This window comes from Strongylocentrotus purpuratus, unplaced genomic scaffold (genome assembly GCF_000002235.5).
Source record: "Strongylocentrotus purpuratus isolate Spur 01 unplaced genomic scaffold, Spur_5.0 spur5_scaffold_10, whole genome shotgun sequence".
Lineage (NCBI taxonomy): Eukaryota > Metazoa > Echinodermata > Echinoidea > Camarodonta > Strongylocentrotidae > Strongylocentrotus > Strongylocentrotus purpuratus.
Window position 1 is genome coordinate 29,670,679 of NW_022145595.1, and position 27,762 is coordinate 29,698,440.

Here is a 27,762-nt window from a genome sequence, read left to right on the forward strand (position 1 = left end):
CTCTCTAGTATATATCCCTCCCTTTCCTTCCCTATATGCCTTGGCTCCCTCCCTCTCACTCATAAGCCTCTCATATATCATTTCACATTTTTTGTTTACTATGACATGCAGATGTTGTCATAAATTGTCTACCTTATTGTTGGCATCCTTCACTGATAGCTAGTAACTTGTTGTGCTTTAAATGAAGCAGATAAAGAATAGCTTTGTTGTTCAATCCCCAGATGTTCCAACCAGATGTTTAAAAAAAAAAAGGCTTCAATCAATCAATAAATTGATGAAATACTTGACTCTGGCATTAAATACACAATAACATATTGGGATTAACATTTTTTCTTTCATATTTTAATTCATTCATACAAGTTCATGTTGTACACATTACATATCGGTTCCAGTACATAACACATTACATGGTGGAACAATAATACATTTTTGTTGTTTTTGTATTTATATTTATGATACATTCTGTACATGTACTGAAATATATATATATATTTATATTTTTTGTTGAAAATATTCACATTGGTAATATAAAGTAAACAAAACGTAATGGCAAGCACCTCATGCCTCATAATGAATGCAAATACATACTGACCAAAATGGGTGAGAAATACAAAATAATTGATTGATAATATGCTTTAAATTGAATTTCAAATTGATTAAAATGCTGATTTATAGATGGATTATCATTTACTTTACTGTCTCTCGAAAAGAGAACAGAAATAGGATAAATACTGAATTTTATATCACATACTGAGCTTATGGGTTTAATATAAGCCTACGATTGCTTCGTCCTTACAAATGTTTTCCTCAGTCAATACAATTAGTACTTTAAACACGCACATCCTGTTAACATACATGTAACATGGACATACTTTCTCAAAATTTAATTATATTACTGATAGGGTTGTCTTCCCTATGAATTAATGATAGTACTTTATTGATGGCTTATTTTAGAGTAATTGTAAACAGTAAATACTGTGTCATCTATTATTACATTGTAGTGGTAGATGATTACGTTCATCCTTTGTTCAGAGAAGACTTATTACGAAGTCAAACTACATATTATTATGATTCAATCAATAGTAAACAAAATACTAATTAACGATAATGATGATGATCATGAAAATTAACACAGTATGGTAACAATGGTCTTAAACTACTAATAAACTTATATTGGTCCTATATATGGTTTAATAAGAAAGAATGAAAAACTTATTTTAATTGATTTCCAAAGCCTCTTCTCCTATACCAGAATGGGATATAAATGGTGTATAAATGATTTAGGATGAATTACAAAACATAAAAATGCTTTCAAAATTCAAACTTGATGCCTATAATCACCACCTTGATAATAATGTTTTCTTAATACTGTTCAAAATAAAACGTGGGAAGCTTGAATGTTGTAATACTGATATAATTTTCCTATCAAAGTCAGCAATATGGTTATAACAAAACTGTCATCAAAAGAATTTGAAAGATTGTAAGAGATGGAAATAATGTAAGAAAAGTGATATGTTAGGAAACACTAATACGTCAAGTTATAATCTTAAAAGATAAAAGGGGTGAAATGTCAACAAAAAATAAAATGTTTTTCTTTCAGGATTTCTTGAATGGAGTTTGAAAAAGGCTATCAGCAGTTCTATACATGTTTAATGGGGCATTTTACACTTACAATGCAAAAAATCAAAATGGGATATAAATGCAATTTCAAAGCACTTTGCAGCTTTCACTAATCATTAAATGAAAGTATGTGTATATATAACATATTTACTTCCTCAAAATAAATAATGGCTGATACATACAGTGTATTTCAGAATGCAACATCAACTTAAGATAATAATATCTAAGCATAGGGATGCATAATTGGCAATAGGCAATCTGAATTGATATGGGCAGATTTCATTTAAAGATAAATGATGATATATAAAGATAGATAATAATAGATATTATTTCGCTTAAATGGCAGTCTCACAATGCAGATTTCTTTCACATCAAATGAAAGGAATAATAATATCAACTCTTTATTTCTACATTGCATGAGTGCACCCCTTCAAATGCTGCGTGTCAATTTTTGTAGATCGTGATGTGAAAGAGGCAGGGTTAACAGAGACTTGCCGTATTATGATTAATAAAAAGAAGAAGAGGGGGAAGAAAGGTGGAGAGAGGGAACGAGAGATAGAGAGAGAAAGATGGAAAGATGGCCTCTCTAGATTGATTGCTACAACACTGATGCAACGCACGCATATTAATTAAAGTCTACTTCAATCTCTCTACCTCGTGTCTGATGCCTTGTTGAAATACTCAGAAGGAGAGGCGGCAAAAGACTGCACCTGTTTTCATTTCACACGTCTCTCTCCCAGGCGTACGTTATTACATCCCTGCGTTACGGCCCATTTCCCACTTCCTAATCGTGTAGAACATTTTCTTGGAAAAGGGTTGCATACATCCTATGTGATGAAATGCTCCTTCATTGCACATTCGTGTATAATTGATATGCTGTTAACAATATTCACAGACCCAGTTTAAACAGAATATTCAAACTGAACAACCACATGAAATTCAGAATAAACTCAACTTTCTGTTTATGCATGGACCTACGGGAGAGTTTAGGCATCATGAAGCAATGGGTGGCTGGGTGTGATGTTAGACGTACAAGTGTGAACGTGTCAAATTTATACAATCCCCTCCGAGTATCTCAACAAGCTAGACAACTGTCACAACTTAATAAATCCACAAAATCAAAGAAAAGCCATTTCTAACGAAAAAACAATATAACATTTGGCAAGATTTTGTGATTTGTTTGTTCATAATGGAGACTGAAAAATAAAGCAATCTCCAAAAAAGTATGAGTGGAAAATTGTTCTACAAAATGGAAAGAGGTCAGGATGGCAAGTGAGAAGGGGGTCATGAACCCCTTTCACACGTGGCACTTGTTCCCATTCCTCTTTGAAAACTCAAAGGGAACAACGTGAACAGAGGCATGCATTAGAACTCGCTTACTGGAATGAAAGGAACCTTTGTTGGCTGTAATGGGAAAACCAAATGGGAATGGGTCACTGAACAGGTGATATCATTAACCCTTCATATGCCAAGATCATCTTTGAGTTCCACCATAAAGGTTCCATCCCAAAGAAAGCAACCATTGATTTACAATTGAGAAACTCAAATGAGAATGACACACATTATTAATTCGGATTAAATCTAATGTAGATTAAATTGACACTACAAGCAACCCGGGACACATGGGTGCCCAAAATTTAAGTCAGGACCCCCCCCCCCCCCCCAAAAAAAAAATGGTAAGTTTTTCCATAGTACACATGCATACAGACTGTAAACACATTCGATTCATACCCCCTTACAAAAAATTAATGTGGAACCCTGATATATGGTTTTACAAATTGGACACTCCCCCCCCCCCCCCCCCCCCCAGAAAGAAAAAAAAAGTTTGCAAATTTCAAAGATTGGAATTATGAAAATGGCACATTTTTTACCCTTCACTCTCAGTGATAAATGACAAATATCAGAAAAATATGGCCACCATAGGGTTATAAATGAAATTCAGTACGTAAACATAAACAACGAATATGATTGAGAATTATCGGTTATACTATAGTTATAGAGGCAAGATATAACAGTGTACATGTTTTCAGTATCGTGAAGACATTATGACTACCGTAATCCTAGTTTTAAAGAATGCAATGCTGTAAATCACCAGAAATAATCCACTTAACTTGCTAAGATATAATTCAGAAGTTTCTTCAGTGGTACTTCTTGTACATTCATTCACTAATAGACATTAAAGCGCAAAAAGCCGCAAATCTATGTGTGTTCATGTAAGAAAGCAAGTATCGATACAGTGTGTCTTAAACGAGTCTGATATTATAGGCATACGGCAGAGCAGGCTAATGCATTCTATTAATGAAAGATCACCAGACTTGTAGGCCCTGAATAAAACTTGAAGCTGGATCTGGTGGGCACTTAGTTTCTTATCCAACACAATCTTGATTAAGCCTGTGCAGTATGCAGACTATGCAGATTATCTCCCATCTCTCCCACTCATTTGAGTCATTCGCGTGGGTCTGCAGTCCAGTCAATTTGAAAGTCACAGATCGTTAAGTTTTCAATCACTGCACAATACACAGCCTCTGTATTTCACATGATTTTCTAAAAGATCACGACAAGGGTCAAGAATTTTAATTGTTTAGCATGGCTCCTGTGACTAACAACGTCATTAGGATGATTTGAAGTGGATCGGAAACGAGAGTTCAAGCATGCATTGCTAGTTAACAGCACAAAACAAACCATCATCATCATGCCCATTTAGCCCCTTGCATGAACCTTCCATGGGAATCCTAAATCTCCACAATTCTAAACATCTAGCCCCAGCATATGCTGCAACTGCAAGTATTTCAAAATTAATCCTTAATCCTCGCATTTGGGGCTTGCCAGCTTCAATTTAACATATCGTTCCCATTCAACCTTTTTTTTAAATCCAGCGGTACAAAGTGAGCTACATTAGGAAACTAACTAATTGATTGACAGCATTTCCTGGTGGAAAACTTCCAGAGTAATTACAAATACAATGCTTCAAAGTGGCACGGAAATACTCATTACATCCTAGCATAATCCTGATAATAAGGAACTTATGCTGTTAGTTTACGTGCACAAAGATATGTATATTTGCTATCTGCAAATTAGTCTGTAATTCAGCACTGCTCTGGAACGAATGTTGCAACCAATTACGACTGTTCCCACTTTCTTGTCTAGAGATGATCAATGATTTTCTTGCTTTAAAATTGCGCAGACTGGATGAACAGTTAATACATGGTGGGTATTGCTTTATGCAACGTGACCTGAATGTTGAGTGGGGTTGTGCACAACGTTGAAAGCCCCTCCAAACAAGGTCATATGTGACCTGTTTCTGAGAGACACACTAATAAATCAGGATATGTGTAGGAGAAACGGCAGAGACAGACAGAGAGGAAGAGAGAGACGAAGAGAGAAAGAGAGAGAGAGAGAGAGAGGGGGAGGGAGAGGAAAGGAGAGGAAAGAGCCATGAGCCGCTCCTAATCAGTGAAGGAAACTGCATTTTGTGATCTCACTTTGGCCTAGGTTGCCACTAAATCTGCCATTTCCATCCTGTCTCACTTCCCTGTGCGGTTAACCTAGCGCCAGTCGGCAACATAGCAACATGGCGCATCCATTCCCATTTGCTTGCCAACTACCAGAACGTGGGATAAAGACAGTTGCCACAGCTCTGGGAAGTTCCCACATGAAATTCAAAAGAACGAGTAAAAGAAACCAGCCACACCGCCTCCTCCTCTCCAAGCAGCGAGACTCAATATTAGATTACAATTGGATAGGATTAGAGACGCTAAGATGAAGAATGGAAGGCGCAACCAGGCCTGATATTTTAGGTACTGAATGCCTGGAAATAGAATTAAATCCACACTCGGGAGAGAGAGCTTGTCTTCCTGACTGGGACAAGACCTGCATGTAGGTGCTCAAATGCAATGATTAGATGAACGTGCTGCACAAACATGAGGCCTAATAGAAGATCACTGAAAGGAATACTGCAAAAGAAGAACCTAACAAGTAATCCACAATACAAATTGTATTTGACTTGAATCATGTACTCTTTTGTATGTAACTGATGATAGAATAAATAGGAAGGCTAAAGGGTATTTTATAAAGTGACCCTTTCACACCAATGTTTTTTTAAATCTATCATTGCTAAACAATTTTGGTCAGGGGGTTTCACTTGGTTATCATGTCAATATTAAAATGAACTCCAAGAGAAAGAGAAAGAACATACATTTTCCATAGAGCAATATTGCATTCCCCAAGTACATTGTAAACCGTTTGTATGCCACTGCCAGCAAGAACATGTCAAAATGCCCATTTCAATTTGAATCTTTGCCGATAAGAGCGGAAATGATAAGCCTCTAACCTCTTGCCGGTCTAGAGTCTAAATTTAGATCTCCTTTCCCTTACACAACATGAACATTCATGTTTCAACTTCAGAGATCTGTCATGTCTCCTGTACAGAAGAGATGGGGGAGGGAGGGGTACCTGTAACAAACAAGCTCTGTTGGAAGTTTGTCTGGGAAAGTCATATGCCTCATCTGACCCCAGAGGCATACAGTATTGTTCACACTGCTATTCAATTACGTTGTGATTTGAACGAGAGCCAACAACATCTTCTCCATAAATACAAGGAGGAAATTCTCACGAGAATTGTAATTACTTGAAACAGATTTATGATCATCATTAGCTGTAAAGAAGGCGGGAAACCTGAAATAACATTGGGTGATGAACAACCTCGTTGACGATTTTCAAGTGCAAGAACACACTGTCAGACACACTGCAGAACATTCTATTTGCATACAATGAATATGGTCTGCTAAAATTACTGCAGGTTGTTGCAGAGCAAAACATACGTGCAAGCACAGTTGGAGCACATGACTTATTTTTGATGGAGTCGTGCCAAAATTTGAGTACTAGACAGGGACTTGCTACAGATGAAACATTGTGCACATGTGCCATCCACTGTCAGGCTTTTCTCTAACTTTTCTTTAGGATGCACATCAGTACAGACGCAGCGGTATCGATATTTGCTTTCAAACATGAACATACATGAAAATAGTTGTTATTCCTTTCAGAGAAGGCAGCTACAGAGTAGAATACAGCAGATTTATCTTTATGTAGTCTATTAGTTACGCTTCTGATCATCATGATCTTGGATTATTTATTAAAAAAATATAAATGACCTTGAAATAAGTTGGATATGAAAAAAGGAAGTTGATAATGCGCACATTCATACAACCATGGCGGCTACATGTACATGTAGGAATGCGGTGCCATAAATTTCAGGCCTTTCTAGCCAAGAGTGAACGCTGTATTTCTCCTGCTCTTTGTTTAGTTCCATAGAACAAGACCCGCCCCCTGCCGTAGCAGAGTGGGAGGTATAACAATGCAGGCTTTCCGTGTGTACACACCGTGCACACATCAAAGGCATCCAATGTTTCAAGCTCTATACAGTAGCTTTGTTTTCATGCATATTGCACTCCAGGGATGATTTTTATGATTTTGAGCAAATCTGCCACAAAATGAAAAATTTGGATGAATATTGAGTTGGCATGCCATTCTAACATGTTTACTTCCACTGAAATTAAATTGACATATCCAAAGTAGATACTGAAAACAATCTATATTCCAAGAATCTTATCACAACCATATCAACTCATTTGTGGCCATGGGGTAAGAATTTCCTAGAGATGGAAGGGAAAAGGGGGAGGGGGACCCTCGGATCTTTTCCTCTCTAGTCTCTACTGAACCTTGATGCAGTAAAAACAATTCCTAGCATCCGGCAGCTTTGACTCATCTTAATTTCCAAAACCACAGACGCTTTTTTCCAAAGTTTACAGCTAAAGTGTGTGCATTTCTTACAATCAATGGCTAGAGATTGCCAAAGGAAATAGAGGACACTTTTCTACAAATGTGTATAAAAATAATCAGAACACATTGACAGAACAAGGCAAAGGCCTCATGTCAATTCATGTGTAGAAGTCACATGTACAATGACAACCCTGTTAAAATTTCACTTTTTAAGTGGATGATTGGGAAAAGGGATCCTTAAAGATTGGATATCTGATCAATTAGAATTGATAGCAGATACAAGTATAGCTTGTCATATACGGTAGCTATTTTGACAGGTAGAATATAATTTGTTTTTAAATCAACTAAAAATAGGAACTGGGAAGTTGAAAATAGAATATTACTTTCAGAACTGTGACAGATTAGACTGATATACTAATGTGGAACATACAGGAACTAAAGTAGGGAAATTTCTGTTTACAAGCCAACAGTACTGTTTGTTTTCATCAGTTTTAGAAACTTAAAATGAATCAAAATTTTGAGAAAAATAGGACATACTTTCCAACTGTTCTCATATATTTCTTTCTCTACATGCCAATAAGTTGCTAATGTATTTTGAGTAAATATTTTGTTCTTCTTGCTTTCAGGGTAAATAGATATATGGGTATAATAAAAAATTGAATGATGTATCATTTACACTACAGTGTAAGATACACTATTTCAAGGTATACTTTTTATAAAATATAGATTAATAATTATACAAAAAATCTGATTAATGAATCTATCATTTTTAGAGAGAGTATACATGCCAATAAGTATCAACATAAGGCACCATTTTTCTGGATTACCTTGTAAATTGTAACACAAATATAAAATTTTGGTCTCTTTTTTGTTTCCTTAAGCTACAGTCAAACTCTTAAATAATAAAAGTCCTCAAAATGGCCGGTATCTTATAGTACTATTGATTACGGTAAACTTTTTACTTTCCTCACAAAAAACATAAAAAATAAAAAACTTTACCACAGGGCTGTTAGGAATAATTTTTTCCTGGAACATTCCGATATGTAACTCTTTCATTACACTGATATTAATTCTGTGTGTGTAGGCCAACAAGGGTGATTGTTTGCATATTTTGCAAATATAAAATATAAAAAAAGGAATGAAACTTGTTAAATTGTAAACATAAACATGCAAGATCCATGAGATTTGTAACAAACATGGCATCTCATGCACAATAATCACAACAACTGCATTGCATCTGTTGCTTTCAAATAAAATTACCAAAACAAAATTGCAATTTTTTGCAGTACACACATTCTTCATGAGTGTTTATCATAAAATCATAAACAAAATATAACTTTGCAATAAATGAAAACAAAAACAGTGAACAAAAATTGCTTTAAAAAATGCTGTCAGCTGATAACTGGAAAGTAAAGAATGCCTTGATAAATCCATTGCCACAATGTTAAGCGCCTCAGCTACGACAAACTTCCGGTGATCGCACAAAGTATTTCTGTCCTTGGATTGACTGTCCTACCGTGGTCTTGGGTTTGGATGAGTTCAACACAGTTGCACGCTTTCTGATCAATTTTCCTTTTTGAATGTGGGGTTGACTTCTGGACCGTTGCAGCGAGACCTGACAACGATCAAGCTGCGGTGAAGGTGAACCCGCACTAAGAGTTCTACGATGTCCTTTCCAGGGTGGTCGATGAGGTTGACTTGGATGCGTGATGGCGATGTCGTCCTTGCTCTGCATGAGGGAAGGCGTCACGTTAGAGAGTTCAGGCATGGCCGTCTCACGTCTGCTCTCGTCCCTCAGAGCATACAACCACTCCTCTCGAGTCTCCCAGCATTCCGTGTTGTATTTGTACACTTGATTATTCTTTCCACTGAACACCATCTGAAAGCTGTATTCTCCAATAGGCGCGATCTTCCCACCTTGGATGGTGCAGAAGCCACGAGCCTTCTTCTTAGCCTTGTCCCCGTACCACACAAGAAACGGACTAGAATCGTTGGTGTAGAGCACCATGTGGACACTCTTTGGCTTCTTCTTGTGCCTGCGCCAGGGTTCGTGTACGGACAGTTGCCCTTCCATCAAAATACGACTCATTTGGCAGTTTGTGTACAAAGCATGAACATCGACTTTGGGTCTCTGCGAAGACTCCGACCCTCGCTTCAACAATCGTCTCAAAAATTCGGAAGCCATGGCTGCTGCCGGTGGCGAGTAATCCTACAAATCCTTTCAGAAGGAAAATGTTGAAGTTTTTACATCTAGAGAAATGTGTACAGATGTTTGTCAGAGAAGGAGTTGAGAACGGTGTAGCGATGAAATCGAGTGCCTGAATGGGCCGTGTCGCTGAGTGTTTAACCAGGCACTCCAATCGGTCCGACTTGATTGCTTGACTAAATGTAAATACCGCTTCTCACCCGGAGGCCAGGGAGTGTTTGGTAGGCAGTCCTGCTGAGAAATTTCAACATTTGTTGTGGTCCTGGTTCCAACAGCTACAGGAGGGTGGTGACGTCTAGCGGCTTGCTAACGAGCCTCCGTCAGGGGAGGTGTTCAGGCAGAGGCACAGTATGACCCGTCCCACATTAGCCACAGCCTACTTGCTCGCTTGCTAGCTAGGCCAGTGTAGATGGCCAAAGACTCGGGCTGTCACTGCATGGAAAAATACCCGGCTACGCTGAAGAGCTAGTTAGTAATGTATTCAAGCGGCTAGCTAGATGCTCCGTTAGTAGTAGTACCCTTCAGCTCTGTGTCGAGCACACAATAACAGTACTCCGGTGTGTGCATAAGCCTTGTGTCTGCATGTGTGTGTGATCAACGTTGAGGGGTAGCACTAGTCCTTGCAATCAGCCAATCAGTGAAGCATCCCTCCCTCTGTACAGTGTAGTAGTTGAGAAGCCTGCAGCAGGGAGAAACAGACAGAAACAGAAAAATAGTAAAAATATATGGGCTCTTCCATTGTGCAAGCAGGGGTGTAGTGATTTTTATTGATCAGAGAGAGGGGGGGGGGGGTTTCACTGCTATTTTTGTAATATATTACAAAATTGATTTGTGGGACATAAAAGTTGTTTGTATTTTTCATAAGTGCCTGGAAAAGTCAACAAAATACAAGGAAGCAGGAAGAGGTTACATTCTATAAATATAGTTGAAAATAAAATATAAAATACACATTTAAAGGTACATACTGTATATGTCACATTTGTAGGCCAAAAAAGGGAAAGTTTAAATTCAAATGGCATTTGAAAGATAATACTAATTTAGAGCTTCACTCAAAACAGAACGGCCTGAAAATGTTTTTTTCTCTTCTTACATGACCTATTCCATTATTCATATTCCATTTACATGTACGGTAGGCATAAACAAGTTGTAAGTAACCTTATTTTCTAGATGTCACAAAACACTGAACATGTTGTACTGCATTCTACAACATCATGTACAACACAATGTGTTACATTTTTTATATTAAAAAATTGAAAATAGTTTTTTAAAAGCTCATGAAATAATGTTGCAAGTAGTTTCTTTCCATCTGCAATCGCTTTTATTGGAAATTGTAGATGATAAAATTTAGGCAAGTAGGCTACATTCTTGGAGTATATAATACCGGTATGGATTAGACTAAAATGTTATCAAAACCTGGAACGGTTGGCCATAAATTGTTCATACATTGTAAGATTGTAGTACACATACTGGTATAGATCCTCCAACTAGTCACTACTGCAAAGTACTAAGTATTTCAGATAAAAGAAAAACAAAAAAGTACTGCAAAGTACCAAGTATTTCAGATAAAAGAAAAACAAAAAACAATGACTTACAAACACATGACCAATCACTTGCGTTCTTAGCTGTTTACCATACTGACCTTCTAATAGGCCTCCTTCCAATTCATAGGTACACTGTATTTTATTTTGTTTATCTATTATCATTTGGTATAAAATGTATAAATCAAAGGTTCAATATGGGCAAATGTGCTCCTTGGACTTTAACCCTACAATGGACTATATGTCTGCTTGTTTTTTAAAATCAAATAAAAGAACACTTTTGGGAAAAAATATGAAGCAATTATTTCTAATGTTCAAGGTTGGTGAAATGATATTTGACATACGAATGAACATTGTACATGTCATAAGCAGATGTATGGTTTTTATTCCAACAACTCTCATAATGCATAAGAGCTACAATGTATATGTTTATGAGCATCAGTCATTAATTTCAATAATCATTGCTGTGTAGTAAAAAGAAAAGAAAATGGAAAAGGCCACATTAAAACAAAAATCTGACAATGATTTGTAATGAATACCGTACATGTCAATTTTTGAACAAATATGTACGTACCTGTAGTTTTCATTTTCAAAGTAGTCCTCACAATAAATGAATTTATAATAAGGCTATGTATGTACTGTACATGAAGTTAATTAATCATCAGAACAGAAGCCGATCTGTAGTACTTCCCTGATCAGATCTATGTTGGCTCCTGTCCAAGGAACAATGAATGCATGACAGCCTACAGCTGCACACAATGGTAATCAATAATACGATCAATGGCATCTTTTGTTATCACTCCTTTCAGGTGATGAAGAAACCTAAGTGCTAAGACACCCATGCAGTGCGCTGCTCCACCAGGAAATACAAGAAGAATAGGGAGAATGAAAAATCAATAACGAATGCCTCTGGGAAGCCTAAAGAGTGCCATCTGAGGTTTGACAGCTTTGTAGTTGTACACCAGGCTGAGCCTGGCTGGCTGACCCCCTGGATTTTCAATTGTGTCTTTAGTTTTCTTTGTTATGGGTCATGAAATCTTTTGAAGCTCTTGAGCAGCATCATGATTCTTTTATCCTAATTAAATAATAACTGACATACATCCACATGTACAGAGCAAAGTGAGCAGCGTACGAGACATTACTAAATTGACATCATGACAGCAGACAATGACTGCATCTCCAATGTACTTCTGGTATCAGTGGTATTCTTCAATCTTGACTACTGTATCATTGATGAAGAGGATACCATACTGTACATGAAAAGAGAAACTATATGAAAACACCTACTGTACAATTTCAAAAGTTCTCTGGAAGTACATGTATGTAATAGGGTCATTATATACATGTGCATGTACCATAATGACTTGAATGTCACGTAATCTCACAATTGTGATATTTTCGATACATCTGCCACTTGTGATGCCTAGAGTCCGTGACCCTTCTATACAATGATAGTCACGAGATGATGGGTGCTCAAAGAACTGGTAGTTTGGATTACAGTTTTACAATGAAAAAGATGAATCCATCCATGGTCACTGCAATTTCTACCTGGACATTTTAAGACAATTGCACTTCTACTTGTACATGAAAAGCAGGTCACACGCAAGATAAAAGGGAACTGCACATAATTAAACAAACTTTCTACAGATTAAACTAATTCATTTCAAGTTACACTGGTCAAGTAGGCGCAAGTAGGCATATTTCAGAAGTGTTTGCAATATAATTTCACAGGTTTTCTCTCTTAAAATATTACATGTTGCCTAATTCGGCATCAATATGTTCTGGTTGATTGTACATGAAACATGTGTGCCAGCTGAAATCTAGTGAAGAATTGTTATATATTTTGAATATTGGATACATCTGCCAGACTGCCACTTGTGATGTCTACGAGTCCATGACCCTTTACAATGAGAGTCACAAGATGAAGCTTGAGTCATTGCAGCATAATAGGCGATAAAAGAACTGGTAGTTTGGATTACAGTTGAAGACATAGGCCTACATGTACATGTACATGTAATCATACAGCTACCGGTACATGGATATTGAACAAGGTGTATTCATTCATGGTCATGGTCACTGCAATTTCTACCTGGACATTTAAGACAATTGCACTTCTACTTGTAGATGAAAAGCAGGTCACACGCAAGATAAAAGGGCATAACACGTACTACAACACAATGAAAACAAGCATTTATACACTAACTATTTCTAAATTTGCAAAACGGGGTAAAATACCAAAACATTTTTACAGAAGTTTTGCAAGTCGTAAGGATCGGTAGAAGAAACATGCCATGATTTACATGCAATGGAATCAAATGTTTGCAATTCGTAAAAAGTTTCATATCTCTTATTCTAATGGTTTTACAGTAGATATGGAATTTGTAAAAAAGTGTACATGTATGTCAATTTTCCTCGCTAATAATAATATTCTGTTCTTGTAAAACCCATATCACATTACATGTACATGTACATGTATATAACGTCTCCCTTCGCTTCCAAAGAGCTTTTGGCTCGTTAGGTCCATCAAGTTAAAGGATATTATAATTTGGAAACCTTACGGTCTGAAGAAACAAAAATACCCAATCACATTCAAGTCAGAATCGTTTGTGCAAATGGTCTGACGTCACTGCGAGCAAAGAATCTCACTCGCATATATATGTTAGGAAACATACAAGCTTACATTTAAAAGGTATGCCAGAGGGTCTACCTGTACATAACTGTACTTGTGTAATAGGATTAATCTCCAGAAGTAATTGAGCTAATCCTATTAGGACCCTGGTATCAATATCAACAAGGTTATTCTAGGATATACCGAAACTGATTAATTATATAGACCTCAAGGTGAACAGGTTAATAGGATTAACAGATGAATACCAAAATGGCTGTATACGGTACACATGCAAAGTGGCATGCTATCTTGTTTTACAAGGAGAGCCTGATGCCATGACCAGGAGGAAAACAATTCTTTTTGAAGGTGTCTTTGAGGGCAGGGTCTGTTGTATTCTCTGAAAGTAGGTATCACAGCTAAAGTTTGAAAGTATCTTCATTTCATTTCCCCTGCCAATTTCATTTTAGAGCACATGGAAAGAGGAGTTTTGATACCTCATTTGTCAAATTTGAATAAGTACTTTTGAAAATACGGCCACTTACATAAGAGACGAAATGGTCAAATTTTGAGTAATTAGGCTATAACTGGCAATTAGCCATTTTCAAGGTGACATAATTTTGTAATTAATTGATGAATCACCTTTCTTTTCAAGAAATCTGTTCTCTGTATGGATTTCTACATGCCTATTTTTTTCCAGGTTCTTTAGACAAAATTTTTTTTTGTGGAATTTTTCAAATAATTAAATGAAGCCCATTTTGATGCGTGTGACAAATGGCTATTTTTGCGTCGCCGGAACAAGTTTTCATGGGTTTTGAAACATGGCTAGATTTAAGAGTGTCTATGAAGTGGGGCTGAATTTCGGCATATCTGGGGTACGTATATAGCTTAATCATTTCTGTAAGTTTGGACCATCAAATCCATTTAAATTAATTTTAAATGGCATTTGAAAAAGGCTCTAAACTCTTAAAACTTCATATTTTAAAGCACCCTTAAGCTTTTTTGTGTGTTTTCAAGTCTGCCTAAATTGAAAACCGTTAATGGTAGGGGAATGAATTTTGGCACATCAATAGAAAGTATGGCAGTGGCAGATCCAGGGGGCGGGGGGGGGGGGGGGGGGGGGGGGGGGGCACAGGGGGCACGTACCCCCCCCCCCCCCCCCCCGGCCAAAAAAATATGTTAAAATCAGCCTTAAATGTGCTCTTTCCAACCAGTGGATTTTTAAAACTCAAAGACGAATGGCGTTCAAGCGAATTGAGCTAAAACTAGGGATACAAATCGGCCGTCAAAAAAAAATGGCGACAAACGAAGTGAGACCGTACGAATTAGAGGGTAAATCTCAAGCAACTTTGTCGTAAGTAATTTATGGATTTTGATGAAAATGACATGACACGAAAGACAGAATTCTGAGCTTTCGAGAGACATATAATCTTATAATATTTATTTTTTCCATGATATGAAAATCTTCCTTCACAAAGAGAGAATTTGCGTGGTTGAGCTCTGTGTGTCCCCACTCAACGCAGCTCTTCTGTGATACCTACTGAAAGCCCATCAGTATTTAGCAAGATTGCATAAAAAGAAATATGAAATCTTAAAATATTTGTTCACAAGTGCAAAGCTATGTAGATGCAGATGTATGATCTTGTAGCAATGCGGACAGAACGTTTTGTGCAGTACCGGTATTAGATATTCTTTCCAAATATAGTTGGCCCCGAAAATGCCTATACCGGTAGATGCTTTCCCAGTAAAACAAAAAGTATATACCGGTACAGTGTACAGTATGTGTATTACTGTATTTTAATTATTTTTCTCCATTTATCGATTATTAAATTCATACAATTTTTTGTATATGTACAGTTGTACACTGTATCAATTCCTATTAGTTATTGAACATTGTTTCTTCTCAATCTGCAAATGGTATCATAAAACAATACTGTGGGTATTTGTAAGTACCGTTCATACAGAAATTTAATTATTGATCTCTTCCAATCATTCTACAAATGAATCGGTGTGAATGAATTGAAAAGTTTGCTAAAGATCACCTCTTTCACCTTGAACTATGACCAGCCAATCATACTCCGTCATCCCTAAATGAAACAAAAGAATAATACTACAAGCACGCTTGAGTCACTGGCATAATGAGTGCACTTAAATCCGAAGTAGAATTACAAGGCCAGCGGCGATGAACTGACATGTATTAGCCCTTGAGGAAAGTACAGGCATACACGCATGCATGCCTTGATTGGGAAGGCAAATCTAGTCAGGAATTAGAAGCACATTTCCTTTCCCATCCACCCCGAAAGCCTTAAGCCTGAATGAGTCATTTGTCTGTAATTAATTGCTTATGGGCTTCCAACTAGACAGCCGCAATGGACAAATATAAGTCACAGACAGCAAAAACAAGACGGCCCTACCAAATATGTCCATGTAACTGATACAATATGTAATAACATGAGCATGCACATGAAGCTCACATTTCCAGTGTCTCATGCCTGAATGAAGATGCCTTTGTGAAGACAGGTAATGTGATTTATTCTGCGCAATGCCTTTCGGTGAGACAGTATGAAATAAAAATATAGCAAAACTCATAAATTTGAGGGAGAGGAGAGGAGCGGGGGACATGACTGCTTTGTATGCACTTGATTTATCACAGGAAATTAAAATTTCTTATAAAAATATCCATGTACATGAACTTTCTGATATCAATATATCTTCAGGGATACATAAAACATGGCTTTGATTGTTCTGCTCAAAGAGATATCACAGTGGTTTCTCTTTGCTCTTATCTTGTACAAGTGAGTGACTGAGTGTATAACATAATCAAATATCCTCTGAGAATATTTCACACTTACACATTATCAAATATCCTCAGAGAATATTTCACACTCTGATATTATCAAATAATTTCCAAGGATATTTCAAACTCCGGGGAGGCGGGTAACAATATTCTTGAAATTATAATTGCAATTACATGTATATGATTGCAAATCTTTAGAGTAGGGAAGGAAATGTAGTGGAGTACTGGAGTGGACTCAGTGGAGTAAAGAAGAATGATCATATCATAACCAAAAGGCAGAAACTTGTGAGCAGGTGTGAATGAACATGTTTTTGTCAATTTAGTTTAAATTCAGCTTTTTGCAAACAAACAGAATAACACAACATGTGGAACCTGAGACGAGAAACAAAACAACACAACAACAAAAATACACAAACATGGCTTGGGGGCGTGGATGGTTGACCCTACCTAGCCCTTTGGATAATATTATATTACCATGTTTAGCACCATAGTTTTTGTTATTTTATTGACCTCAACCTGCATTCCAATGGCACCCTCTAATATCAATCATCCTTGTAGTGATGATATCCCATAGTCAATACATGAGAGAAAGTGACCATTTAGTGAGCTGGCCAATGGGTAGTAGAAGCAACCATCGAAGAGGTCCATTTGCTTACATACCGTAGATAGATTGAATATGACACTGTCTAAACACTCGATACATCATCCCTTCTTGTTAGTTACAGGTTTCCACGCAAACCTAGTCTCCTTAGACAAGACTCTAGTTTGAAGGATTTACTTTCGCAAGTGACAGTCAAGGTAGTCTGCAAGCATCGACTCTACATTTGACACTTGAAGGCATTGTATAATAATGTTTCCAGTTTTACAAATCTGAGATACGTATTATCAGTGTCTGTAATACTGAAGCACTTAAAAAACTGCACTTCAAAAAATTAAAAACCTTTGAGTGACCGGTTTTACCATACTCATTTTCCCCAATGGACTGTAGTGTTGTTCAAAACTATTTGGCAAACGGTTCTGACATTTTTAATTCCAATCATAAATATCTTGACAATCAGACAGGCGATCGGCTTGTAAAATTCATGGGATTCCTGACTGACCTAAAGGTTTATAATTATGATTGCAGCGTGAGCTAAATCTAGGATTTTGTTTAGAATCTGAGGCAAAATACCCAATCCCTTTAAACTAAATTCCATCAATTTCTGGCTGTGTCAGATATAATGTAGCTGTACAGTACATGTAGGTAGAGAGTGATCCAATAGTACAGAGCAACGTTTCAGACTATGTGAAACATGATATTATGAACATGGACTAGGGCTGCGACGTGTAGTCGAATGCTCGAGTACCCGCACGGTTGACAACTACTCGGGTACAATTTTTAGTACCCGAATATTCGGCCGCAAAAAAAAAAAAAAAAATCTGTCCAGGCCGACGCTTACCCGTGCCTGGGTGAGCGGCGGCCGCTGGCATGGTGCCGTCGGTAAAAATGCTTCCCAACTCAAGCACTGTCAAACTCACTACTCAGAAACTGGGACCAAATGTCTGGATTTCTGTTTGGACTTGGAGGAAAATGGATTATTCTGCTATCTTTGGTTTTTAAAACAGCATTGTTTACTGTTATTATTATTATTAAATCGGCGCCTTCAACTGCAACTCTAAGTAAAATTGCATGCGTTTTCGGCGACGTGAGATACTGCCCCTGTGGTATGGTGGTGGCAACAAACAAAAAAATCAAATCAAAAAAATTTTAAAATTTTTTAATTTTTTTAAAAAAAATTCAAAAAATTCAAAAAAATTATAAAAAAACATGGCGTCCGAAAACTCGAGTATTCGCTTGTAAGCCTGGGAGTGTACTCGGGTACCTCATTACACTGTTGTGCACAGCCTTAACATGGACCTACATGATGTATGACTAACCAAGGTTTTTGTGTCCGCAAGCCACAGTCAAGCTAGGGGCCTTTGACTGGATCTTAGCTGGGCCGGGTGAGATGATACACCACGTCTGTCATGCTAGTTCTTCCAGTCATAATAAATACAGATCACTGAGGAGGTGATGGAGAGGCACCAAGATGCTTTCTGACACATAATTCATCATTCCTTAGGGGGCGTATCCACACTGCCAACCTCTTGTACATGTATACACATCCAAAAGATTATAGATAGATAGATAGCATGTTCAGACTTAAGGAAATTTATTTTTTTTAAATTTAAGGGACTCACAAAGAATCATTGTCTAGTGAAGAGAGGCATGACAAACAAAATCATATATAGAAATGTTGAAACTGTGGCATTTGATTAGCTGAGAGCTAAATTCGTCATAGAAATGTAATAATATGTTTTTGATTACATGTTTTATGAAACAGGGCCTACTCTTTGAACATAACATTCTAAGGCTGTGCACAACAGTGCAATGAGGTACCCGAATACACTCCCAGGCTCACAAGCGAATACTAAAATATTCGGACGCCATGTTTTTTTATAATTTTGTTCGAATTTTTTGAATTTTTTTGAATTTTGTTGAATTTTTTTCTTTTTTTCTTTTTTTGCCACCACCATACCACTCGGCAGTTTCCCAGGTCCCTCGCCGAAAACACATGCAATTTTACTTAGAGTTGCAGTTGAAGGCGCCGATTTAATAATAATAATAACAGTAAACAATGCTGTTTTAAAAACCAAAGATGGCAGAATAATCCATTGTCCTCTGAGTCCAAACAAAAATCTGGACATTTGGTCCCAGTTTCTGAGTGGTGAGTTTGACAGTGCTCGAGTTGGGAAACATTTTTACCGACGGTACCATGCCAGGGGCCGACGCTCTCCCTGGCACGGATAAGCGTGGGCCTGGACTTTTTTTTTTTTTTTTTTTGCGGCCGAATATTCGGGTACGAGAAATCGTACCCGAGTAGTTGTCAACCGTGCGGGTACTCGAGCATTCGACTACACGTCGCAGCTTTATAACATTCCCAAGAGATTGTACAAATACTGTCATCTTAATAATACAGATTTATAGCCACATATTTATACAATTTAGTATTTTGGTCCTGATAGGTAATGTACATGTAGGCCAGTAAAGAGTATGTACCTGTACTGTATGTTGGCTACACACGTACAAGGGCTTACATGCAGGCCTAGAGAGGACAAGGCCTGTGCGCAAAACACTGAACATACAACACACAATTAGTCACTTGAAAGAGTGATTCAGTAGTACATCATGTGCATTGTAACCTTCCGCAGATCTGAACACTCATTTTTATATTAATTAATTGCGCAAGCTTCCTGATAATGGAAAATTTGGTTTCAAAGAAAAGATCCTTAGCACAATGGTGCTCATTATGGATGAGAATGGGTTTAGGAGGAGTACACAAAGCTCCATGTTAGGTAAAATTAATTGTATATTAGTGACACACACATGTAATCAGTAGCACAGGTTTAGCTGCTTCCAAAAAAAAATTCTCCAAGAGTCAAGACCTCCGCAAATTTCTGTGAGGCACATGTACTGTATGTAGATAATGAATGCAACCCCCCCCCCCCCCAATATTTTTTTTAGAATACCACTTTTCTTGATAGCATAATATGTACAATTATATATCCTTTTCCCCTACTTAGAGTGCATTGTTGAGGCATGGGCCTACGATGTACTGTACATGTACACTGTATGGCTTAAAATACATTTTAAATCTAATGGTGAACATTACAAAAGGCCTAAAGGGCATCAAAATACAAGATACACGAGTATAACACAATGTATCTCTCATGATCATGCTCGTCTATGATCTATGACTACATGCTCGGCCTTTGTCTCTTTCAACTTGGCTGGGGGTTGCAGGAGTTTTTCTTTCAGACATGTCACATGTGTGAATTTATGAATGTATTCTCATAACAATACCATCCCCTTTTCACCTCCTACATAGACAAAGCATTTGTCATCTCTTGTTGTGTGTGCCCCTTTGTCTGTGCACCTGTCTTACCTCCACACAAACATTCAATCGCACGTGATCGCAGAGTTATATATACCAAGATAGGTAACCCGATAGCAATCCCCTGGTGGGAAATTTGAAACTCGGCATGCACGCATCATCTGCCTGTGTCATATCGCAATAATAATCTTCAGTTGTTATTCAATGGTATAGTCTGACAAGACATGCCGTTTCAATGTTCACGTTCATGTTCACCTACTTTAGTCTAGGCTCCATATTGAATTGTTTTCACAGGGCTTTGCTTGAAGTTTAATACCGATACCTGTAGACGCATATTAATAAGTGATTTATTTTTTTTGGAAGGAAAAAAAAAAAAATGCAATAGATGAATACCGGTAGTAAATTTGCTCCTTGTTTTACTTCTTACAGTCTTGAGGTGAACTGAGATTTGCTACATGTATGGCAACATTTCATCAAAGAAATGTGCAGTTGTGCACAGGGTTTGGGCTGCGATTTTGGTCTACATGTACAATGTCCATGTACCGATAGGTTAGGATTAGTGTTGGGGTACAAAATTGTACCGGAGTGTTGGCTCAGTCAGTAGAGCGTCCGCCACACAACCGGGAGGTCGTGGGTTCGAACCCCGGCCGCGTCATACCAAAAGACGTTAAAAGATGGGAGTTGTTGCTACCTTGTTTGGCGTTCAACAATAAGGGATAGAGCAACGTCGATCTGGCGCTGCTCAGTGGCTGCCGGGCTCACGATCAATTGGGCAAAAAGAATTTCCGTTTCGGTTTAATAAAATTTGGAGTGGACTATTAGGCTATTATTATATTATTATAAATGTAGATACAGTGCTTGGCCCAGGGGTCACCTGACTCCGGTTAAATGATCGGCAGAGCATGTGTCATAGGATCATTAATACACATCAAGGGTGCATCTGTGCTTGCTTGATTTCAATCCAAGCTTTCTCTACAGAAGCTGACAAGTATCAAGGTGAAGGTTGGGGTAGCCTGAATGCAGCAGCCCACCCCCCCCCCCCCATTCAATCTCAGCCATGTCACATCTATCTACACTTTACTCATATCATGGAATGGTGTTGACTGTTTGAATGGTATGTGTAACCATGGAGCGAAGGAACACAAAAGTAATAGTAGGAGTCCAAGCATCTACAAGCACCATGCAGAGGGGCATGCCAAATTCCAGGCAATTACTTATGCTTTGCTTTGTTAGACCACTGTCAAGTCTTTTCTTTTAGTTTCTTATTGCAATAGTGCATTTCAAAAGGAGGACTGAAAAAGAAAAAACAAATCCAAGACCTAATACAGACTACATGTTGTAAGGACGTGTGAATCAGGAGGATTTGTAAATTAGGGAGTGTTATGTTAACTATTTAGGAAGAGATCACTCCCATCTATCGACCGGTTCGACCCACATGTAACTGCTCCATCCCACTTTTCATTTTATATTCATGCGGATCTGGATTGAAATATCAGGGTTCTTTGTGGCAAGGCAGACCCTGGTTTTCATTCTGATATTTGGGGATTCAGAGTAAAATTGAAGGGAGAGGTGGAGTGGGGGTTCAGCAATGGACCTGTGTATCTGTTTGACAGTTATCAAGAACTTTCTGTCACTGAATGTGTCCAACGAACAGTTACATGTACATGTGAAATATACATCCTACAGTATGTGATTCCCTTCCCAGAGCCCTATAATATGTTTATTTTTATCATTATATGACATTTTAATCTACTGCACTTTAATTTTACTTGACAAAATATACGATGGAAGAAAACATACCTTTTAACAGCAAACTGGCATGAACTCGAGCAGTCTCAGGCTCTCAGCTGGAAATACCAAGTGCGTTGAAATTCCTATTGAAGAAAGAATATCACATTTTAAAACTTTGAAAATTATACCAGATAAACAAAAACATACTGTAGATCTTCCTTACTTTGTGTGATACTGTATAGCCTATGAATGTTAGCATATATACATGTACATGTAATGTAGGTAAACTAGGCATGTACATGTACATGAACTTCTAGACCTACATTTCATTCATTATTGTGTATTTGAAGTGGGTCTTTAGGAGTACTGGTATGTTTCTTTTCATACAGCTTTTAATAAAAAATCACTTTTTAATCTGCTCTAACTTCTAAGAATACACCCTGTTGAGCCTAATGATTACATTATGTCATACTGCTGCCACCCAAAAGTACACAATTCAACACCCAAAGTAGTGAAACTTACACCATTGAAGAGAAAAAGAGATGTTATGCAATAAAGGGTGGAGAAAAAGCCACCAATTGTTTGCCATGAATATGTTAACGACTTAAAAGTAGCAAGCTTGCTACTAATACTAATACCAGAACAAATACTAAATAGGCCCTTTGAGACTACACAGAAAATCTAAGCTATTGATAGTCAACAAGAACAGTTGTGTGCTTAGGGGCACCCTGCTGTGAATGAATAACACAGCCACCATTCAATCGAGGGTCAACGCACTTGTAATGGAGCTCAAAGTCACCTTTAACAATCAATGCTCCACAGATTTGTCATGCTCCCATCAAAATGAAGCACAATGATGATTGATAATTAAAGCTGCTGCATTAGAGATTGATACAGATAAATAAAAACTTGTGGTGGATCACACATGTACATGTACATGTATACAATTCATCATCGGTTGCTTTGATTCATTGCCGAAAATATTTTGGCACCTACTGTATCATCCCCCCCAACCATGGATACAAATCGACACCGTTGTCTTAGAGGATATTCAAATCAATGATGTTTCATGAATAAAATAGACGTACTAGATGTGTACATACATGTACTACACAACTCTTTGGTCATCTTGTCAATAATTTAAAAGGCAGACTGAACACATCGGCCAACCAAATAACATGTTTGCCTGTCTCGAGAACAAAGCAAATACTACCAAGCCACAGCTGACCAATCGATATAAAACAAAATCAATACAAATCCACTCCGGTGAACATCCGTAAAACTAGTCTCCATGCATAGTTCGTCAATAAACTACATTGTAGGCATGCATATTACGGAGTTCACAGCAAGTGTTCACATTCAAAAACTATTCACTTGATATACAGACTGCTTGTTTTCTATATACATTTTCTTTCTTTGTTGTCTACCTTTGTAAGCATATTTATGAAGGTTTAAAGCCCCAAGCCTAACAAATATGAGCTCACAAAACAAATTAAAAAATAAAACAATTGCAGATCTCTTGTACAAACTAAGATAACTATATTCTAATACAATGAAAATTAGGTTAAATGGCTTCCAATATTTCACAAAGATAGTACACATAAACCTGTATGTACATGTATAGCGTAACAGGGTAGAGGAGAACGGATTTTTAAAAACTACCCATACAAGAGTTACAAGTTCTGTATTAGATTACAAATACTTGACTAGTTAATGAGCACATTGAGGCCTTTTGAGGGCATTAATCAGGATTCTTTTATTTCATTTCCTTTAATCATCTTTTGCCAACAAATTATGAATGCAGCCATAAGAATATCATACATGTACTTCCAATTTCAGCATGACTACTATCGTAATCTCTTTATTTCTTTAGCACCTTCAGGGTGCTACAAGAATTTTTTTCACCACTTGCCCTGTCGGGCAAGTGGGTTTTCAATTTACTTGCCCAAACAATATTTCCACTTGCCCAAAACTTTAAAGCGAAAAAGGACTCGAGGTTAAAGCATTTATTATCTCGTAATGATAAGTTAGTGTTTTAGATAGCAAATTAATGCACATACATGTACAGTGTAATTTGGGTCAACTCTTCCATCAAGAAACGTCATGTAAATAATGGGTAATCAACTATTTTAAATAAAGTACGGACATTTTTATTTCATCATTCACTGCTATAAATATCATGCCAAAATTTGTAAATTCTTACTAAATAATAATATTGAAGATATTTTACGATAAATCTCGGATAAGTATGCGAAAACTAGACTAAACAACGTCGCTAAAACCATGAAAACAAAACAACAACGGCTTATATTCTGGGGGTCTCGATACTATTATCAAAATGACTCGCTCGGTCGGATCTTGAGACCGCAGTAATAAATTGAAAACGAGACAAAAACATTCATCTGATTTATATGAGCAGCGAGTTTTAAATAATATGTTCACAATCATTAACAGTCATTATGAATAAATATCAAACATTTGACTTTTTGTAATTACTAGAAAATCCCTGTTGTTTATTCCATTCCGATTCGCACGTGTTCATTTCCCTAGAATAATGACGACATATTTGGCGTGATTCAACCAATCGGCAATCAGAGAATAGCAAAGGCCTGTCGGTGCGGCCTGCAGAGCTAGAGAGAGAGAGCGCGAATAAGCTCGCAGCTGGTACGATCGCGCTAGCTGTCTCTAGCTAGCTCACGGCCGGCCGTGCGTGGAGGCGGAGCGGCATTCATGGCTTGAAGTGTCACTGTTGCATGCGCGCTGAGCTAGCTGAGCTGGCTAGCTGTCTGTGAAGTTTTTTCGAAATCGGAACGATCGCTTTTTTGCTTCTGGATTTTGACGACGGGTAAGAAGTTGACGGGTGAATGGTAGAGTTCTTGGACACTAGGAAATTACTGTAAAAGTATCACTTGCCCGAATCGGGCAAGTGATAATTTGATTTACTTGCCCGACGGCTCAATTTGGTTGCCCCGGGACGTCGGGCAAGCGGGTTTGTCGCGCCCTGACCTTGTAATATGAAAAAATACAATCAAAACATCTAAAATACAAACAAACAAAACAAAAGATCTACATGTACATGTAATTGTACATTCTCTGAACTATGCCAGGTATTGGAATTTATTAATGACAGTTGGAACTCTGTTAAAACCTTTTTCATTTCGTTTAATCATCTTTTCCAAAAAAATTATGAACGCAGCCATAACAAAATCATAATTCCAATTTCAACATGACTACTATGGTAATCTCTTTAGTTCTTTAGCACCTTGTAATGTGAGAAAATACAATCAAAACATCTAAAATACAAACAAACAAAACAAAAGATCTACATGTAATTGTACATTTTCTGAACTATGCCAGGTATTGGAATTTATTAATGACAGATGGAACTGTTCAAACCTTTTTTGTTGGACTACTAGTAATGTAGCGAGACCTGCTATTTTTTTCCAAAATATAACCACAATGATAAGTCTATTGAATGACATGTCACAGGAAAAGTGCTTCATATTCATACAAGCCAATTAAGGGTCGACCACTAGAATGTCAGCAATGCTCCTATTCATTCCAATACAATAAACTGCCCAGAAAGAGCATCAAGCTCAGAATCTCAGATTGAAAGTGCCTATCCATCCATATCTTTGGTTTACTGAGTTTTGTTATATGTTACATCAGCCTGTGGCTGCTTGCCCACAAAAAAATGTACTGAAATAAGCTAAATATGTCTTTTCATTTCTGTAAAGTTTGCAATTAGACCGAAAATGGTGGAAAATAAGGATTCTTGCCTCGAGAGTACCGTAGTGTCAAAAGGAAAATATGGCAGTTTGACAATGTTTTATTTTTCTTGTAATCAAATATTCATGCACTCCACTAGGAGACCATCAAAAAGGATGCTTACCAGGGATTTACCAGTAAGAATATTTCCATGTATCAATATCCTACAATAAGCTCTCTTATTTAATTGTATTCTTTACCAGAGCTTCTTTTGTGATTCAATTCAAGAGCACTTCTTCTTCTCTTTTTTCGAGCGTGCCATTGAGCTTTAATTATCCAGAGATAACTCATCGACTGGTCCTGTGTATTTCGTGCTGCTCAGTATGAGGAAAATTCAAAACATTTCACAACCACAGTAGAGTAAAGGAGGGGTTTTTCGGCCACTTAAGACAAAATCCTATTTTTTTACCCTTTACTTCCTATTTATTATCATTTCTTGTTCAAATCATGAAGCAAATATTATTATTATTTAAACAAAAAAAGAATCCCAGAAAAAAATCATGAACTGCCATGACAATATTCGTTTCAATTTTCACTGTTTCGGAGTCAGTTATCGGCATAGCGAACCAGTTTTCGGCCGCATGTACAAAGTCAATAGGAAGCGCGCATGCGCGCCGTGCGTTTCCGCGCTGATCTATAGCACTAGCGGGTGGAGCAGGTATCCCACGCCGGAGCTCCCCGGAGCTCGCCAGGCCGAAAACTAGTACTGCGGTGATCGGAAATTGGAATCTGAATTAGACAGAGATATCGTGTGTGCGTTGTGGTGTGCGGCTGCATTGATTTAATACATGCGATGAGATACTTTTGAGCTTGCGACTGGCACAAAATCGGGCTCTTAATCTGAAAAATACTTGAAATAAAGCTCATTTTATGGTACCCATATTTCTTACAAACACGCGTAAGATACTCGATTTTTCAGATTCGGGTAGCGGGACTGCTGATTACATCGCTAAAATGTGATATTTTAGGATATATTTTTCATTGCAAATGTGGTTCTTCAGTGACACTGGCATGGTATGGTATGTGTGGGGGATATGTGTTATGGCTATGCTATTATGCGATGTATTTTAAAGGGATTTTACCATGCATCCAACCAATCGGCCGAAAACTGGAGCTGGTCGATTACCCCCTCCTTTACTCTAGTCAGTAAGTCAGTTGACTACTTTATTCAGTCATTATAAATCCCCCCTCTCTCTCTCTCTCTCTCTCTCTCCCCTCCTCCTCCTCGATCCTCCTCCTCCTTCGTCACTCATAGTCTTCTTCCTCCTCCTCCTCCTCCTCTTCTTCTTCTTCTTCTTCCCCTTCTTCTTAACGTGACCTCATCTATACTTAGGCCTAGCGCCTAGATCTAGATCTAGTAGATCTACTAGTAGTCAGGTCTACTGTTCCTTTCTCTCTTTCAGTTTTACCAACGCTGTCAGCAACAGTGTGGGACTAGGCCTACATCACTCTCTACACAACCTCTCAACCGACGAGCGCTCGATACGACGAATATTCAATTATTTCACACGTTGCTTGTTCCTTATTTATATATCGTACACTAAGACCATTTTAATTTATTACTTAATAATTAGAGATGTATAAAAGTAATTTTCTCTCACCAATAAGCTCACGGAAGCTGTCATTTCAAGGTTCTAAAATGTTCACTTTTCGGCGACTGGCGCTCAGATACACACTGCAGTTTATGTGTTGAAATTGCACGCTCAAACGGCATGCACGTTTTACACACACACACACACACACACACAAGTACAGCATCAAACACCGATCAATATTTTCCTCTGATCGTTGAACTCACCGGTCGA

The 27,762-nt window shown here is 37.6% G+C and overlaps 1 protein-coding gene across 1 annotated transcript; it reads right to left on the reverse strand.

Annotated features, from left to right (window-relative positions):
* Positions 1–320: 320 nt before the first annotated feature.
* Positions 321–27,681, reverse strand: LOC100891299. The gene is made up of 3 exons (XM_003729691.3): positions 27,559–27,681; positions 22,259–22,332; positions 321–10,283 (listed from the first exon to the last, which is right to left on the reverse strand). Exon 3 carries the CDS (start codon positions 9,581–9,583, stop codon positions 8,852–8,854), a length of 732 nt encoding a protein of 243 aa, XP_003729739.1. The 5' UTR covers positions 9,584–10,283; positions 22,259–22,332; positions 27,559–27,681; the 3' UTR covers positions 321–8,851.
* Between the last annotated feature and the right edge of the window lie 81 nt (positions 27,682–27,762).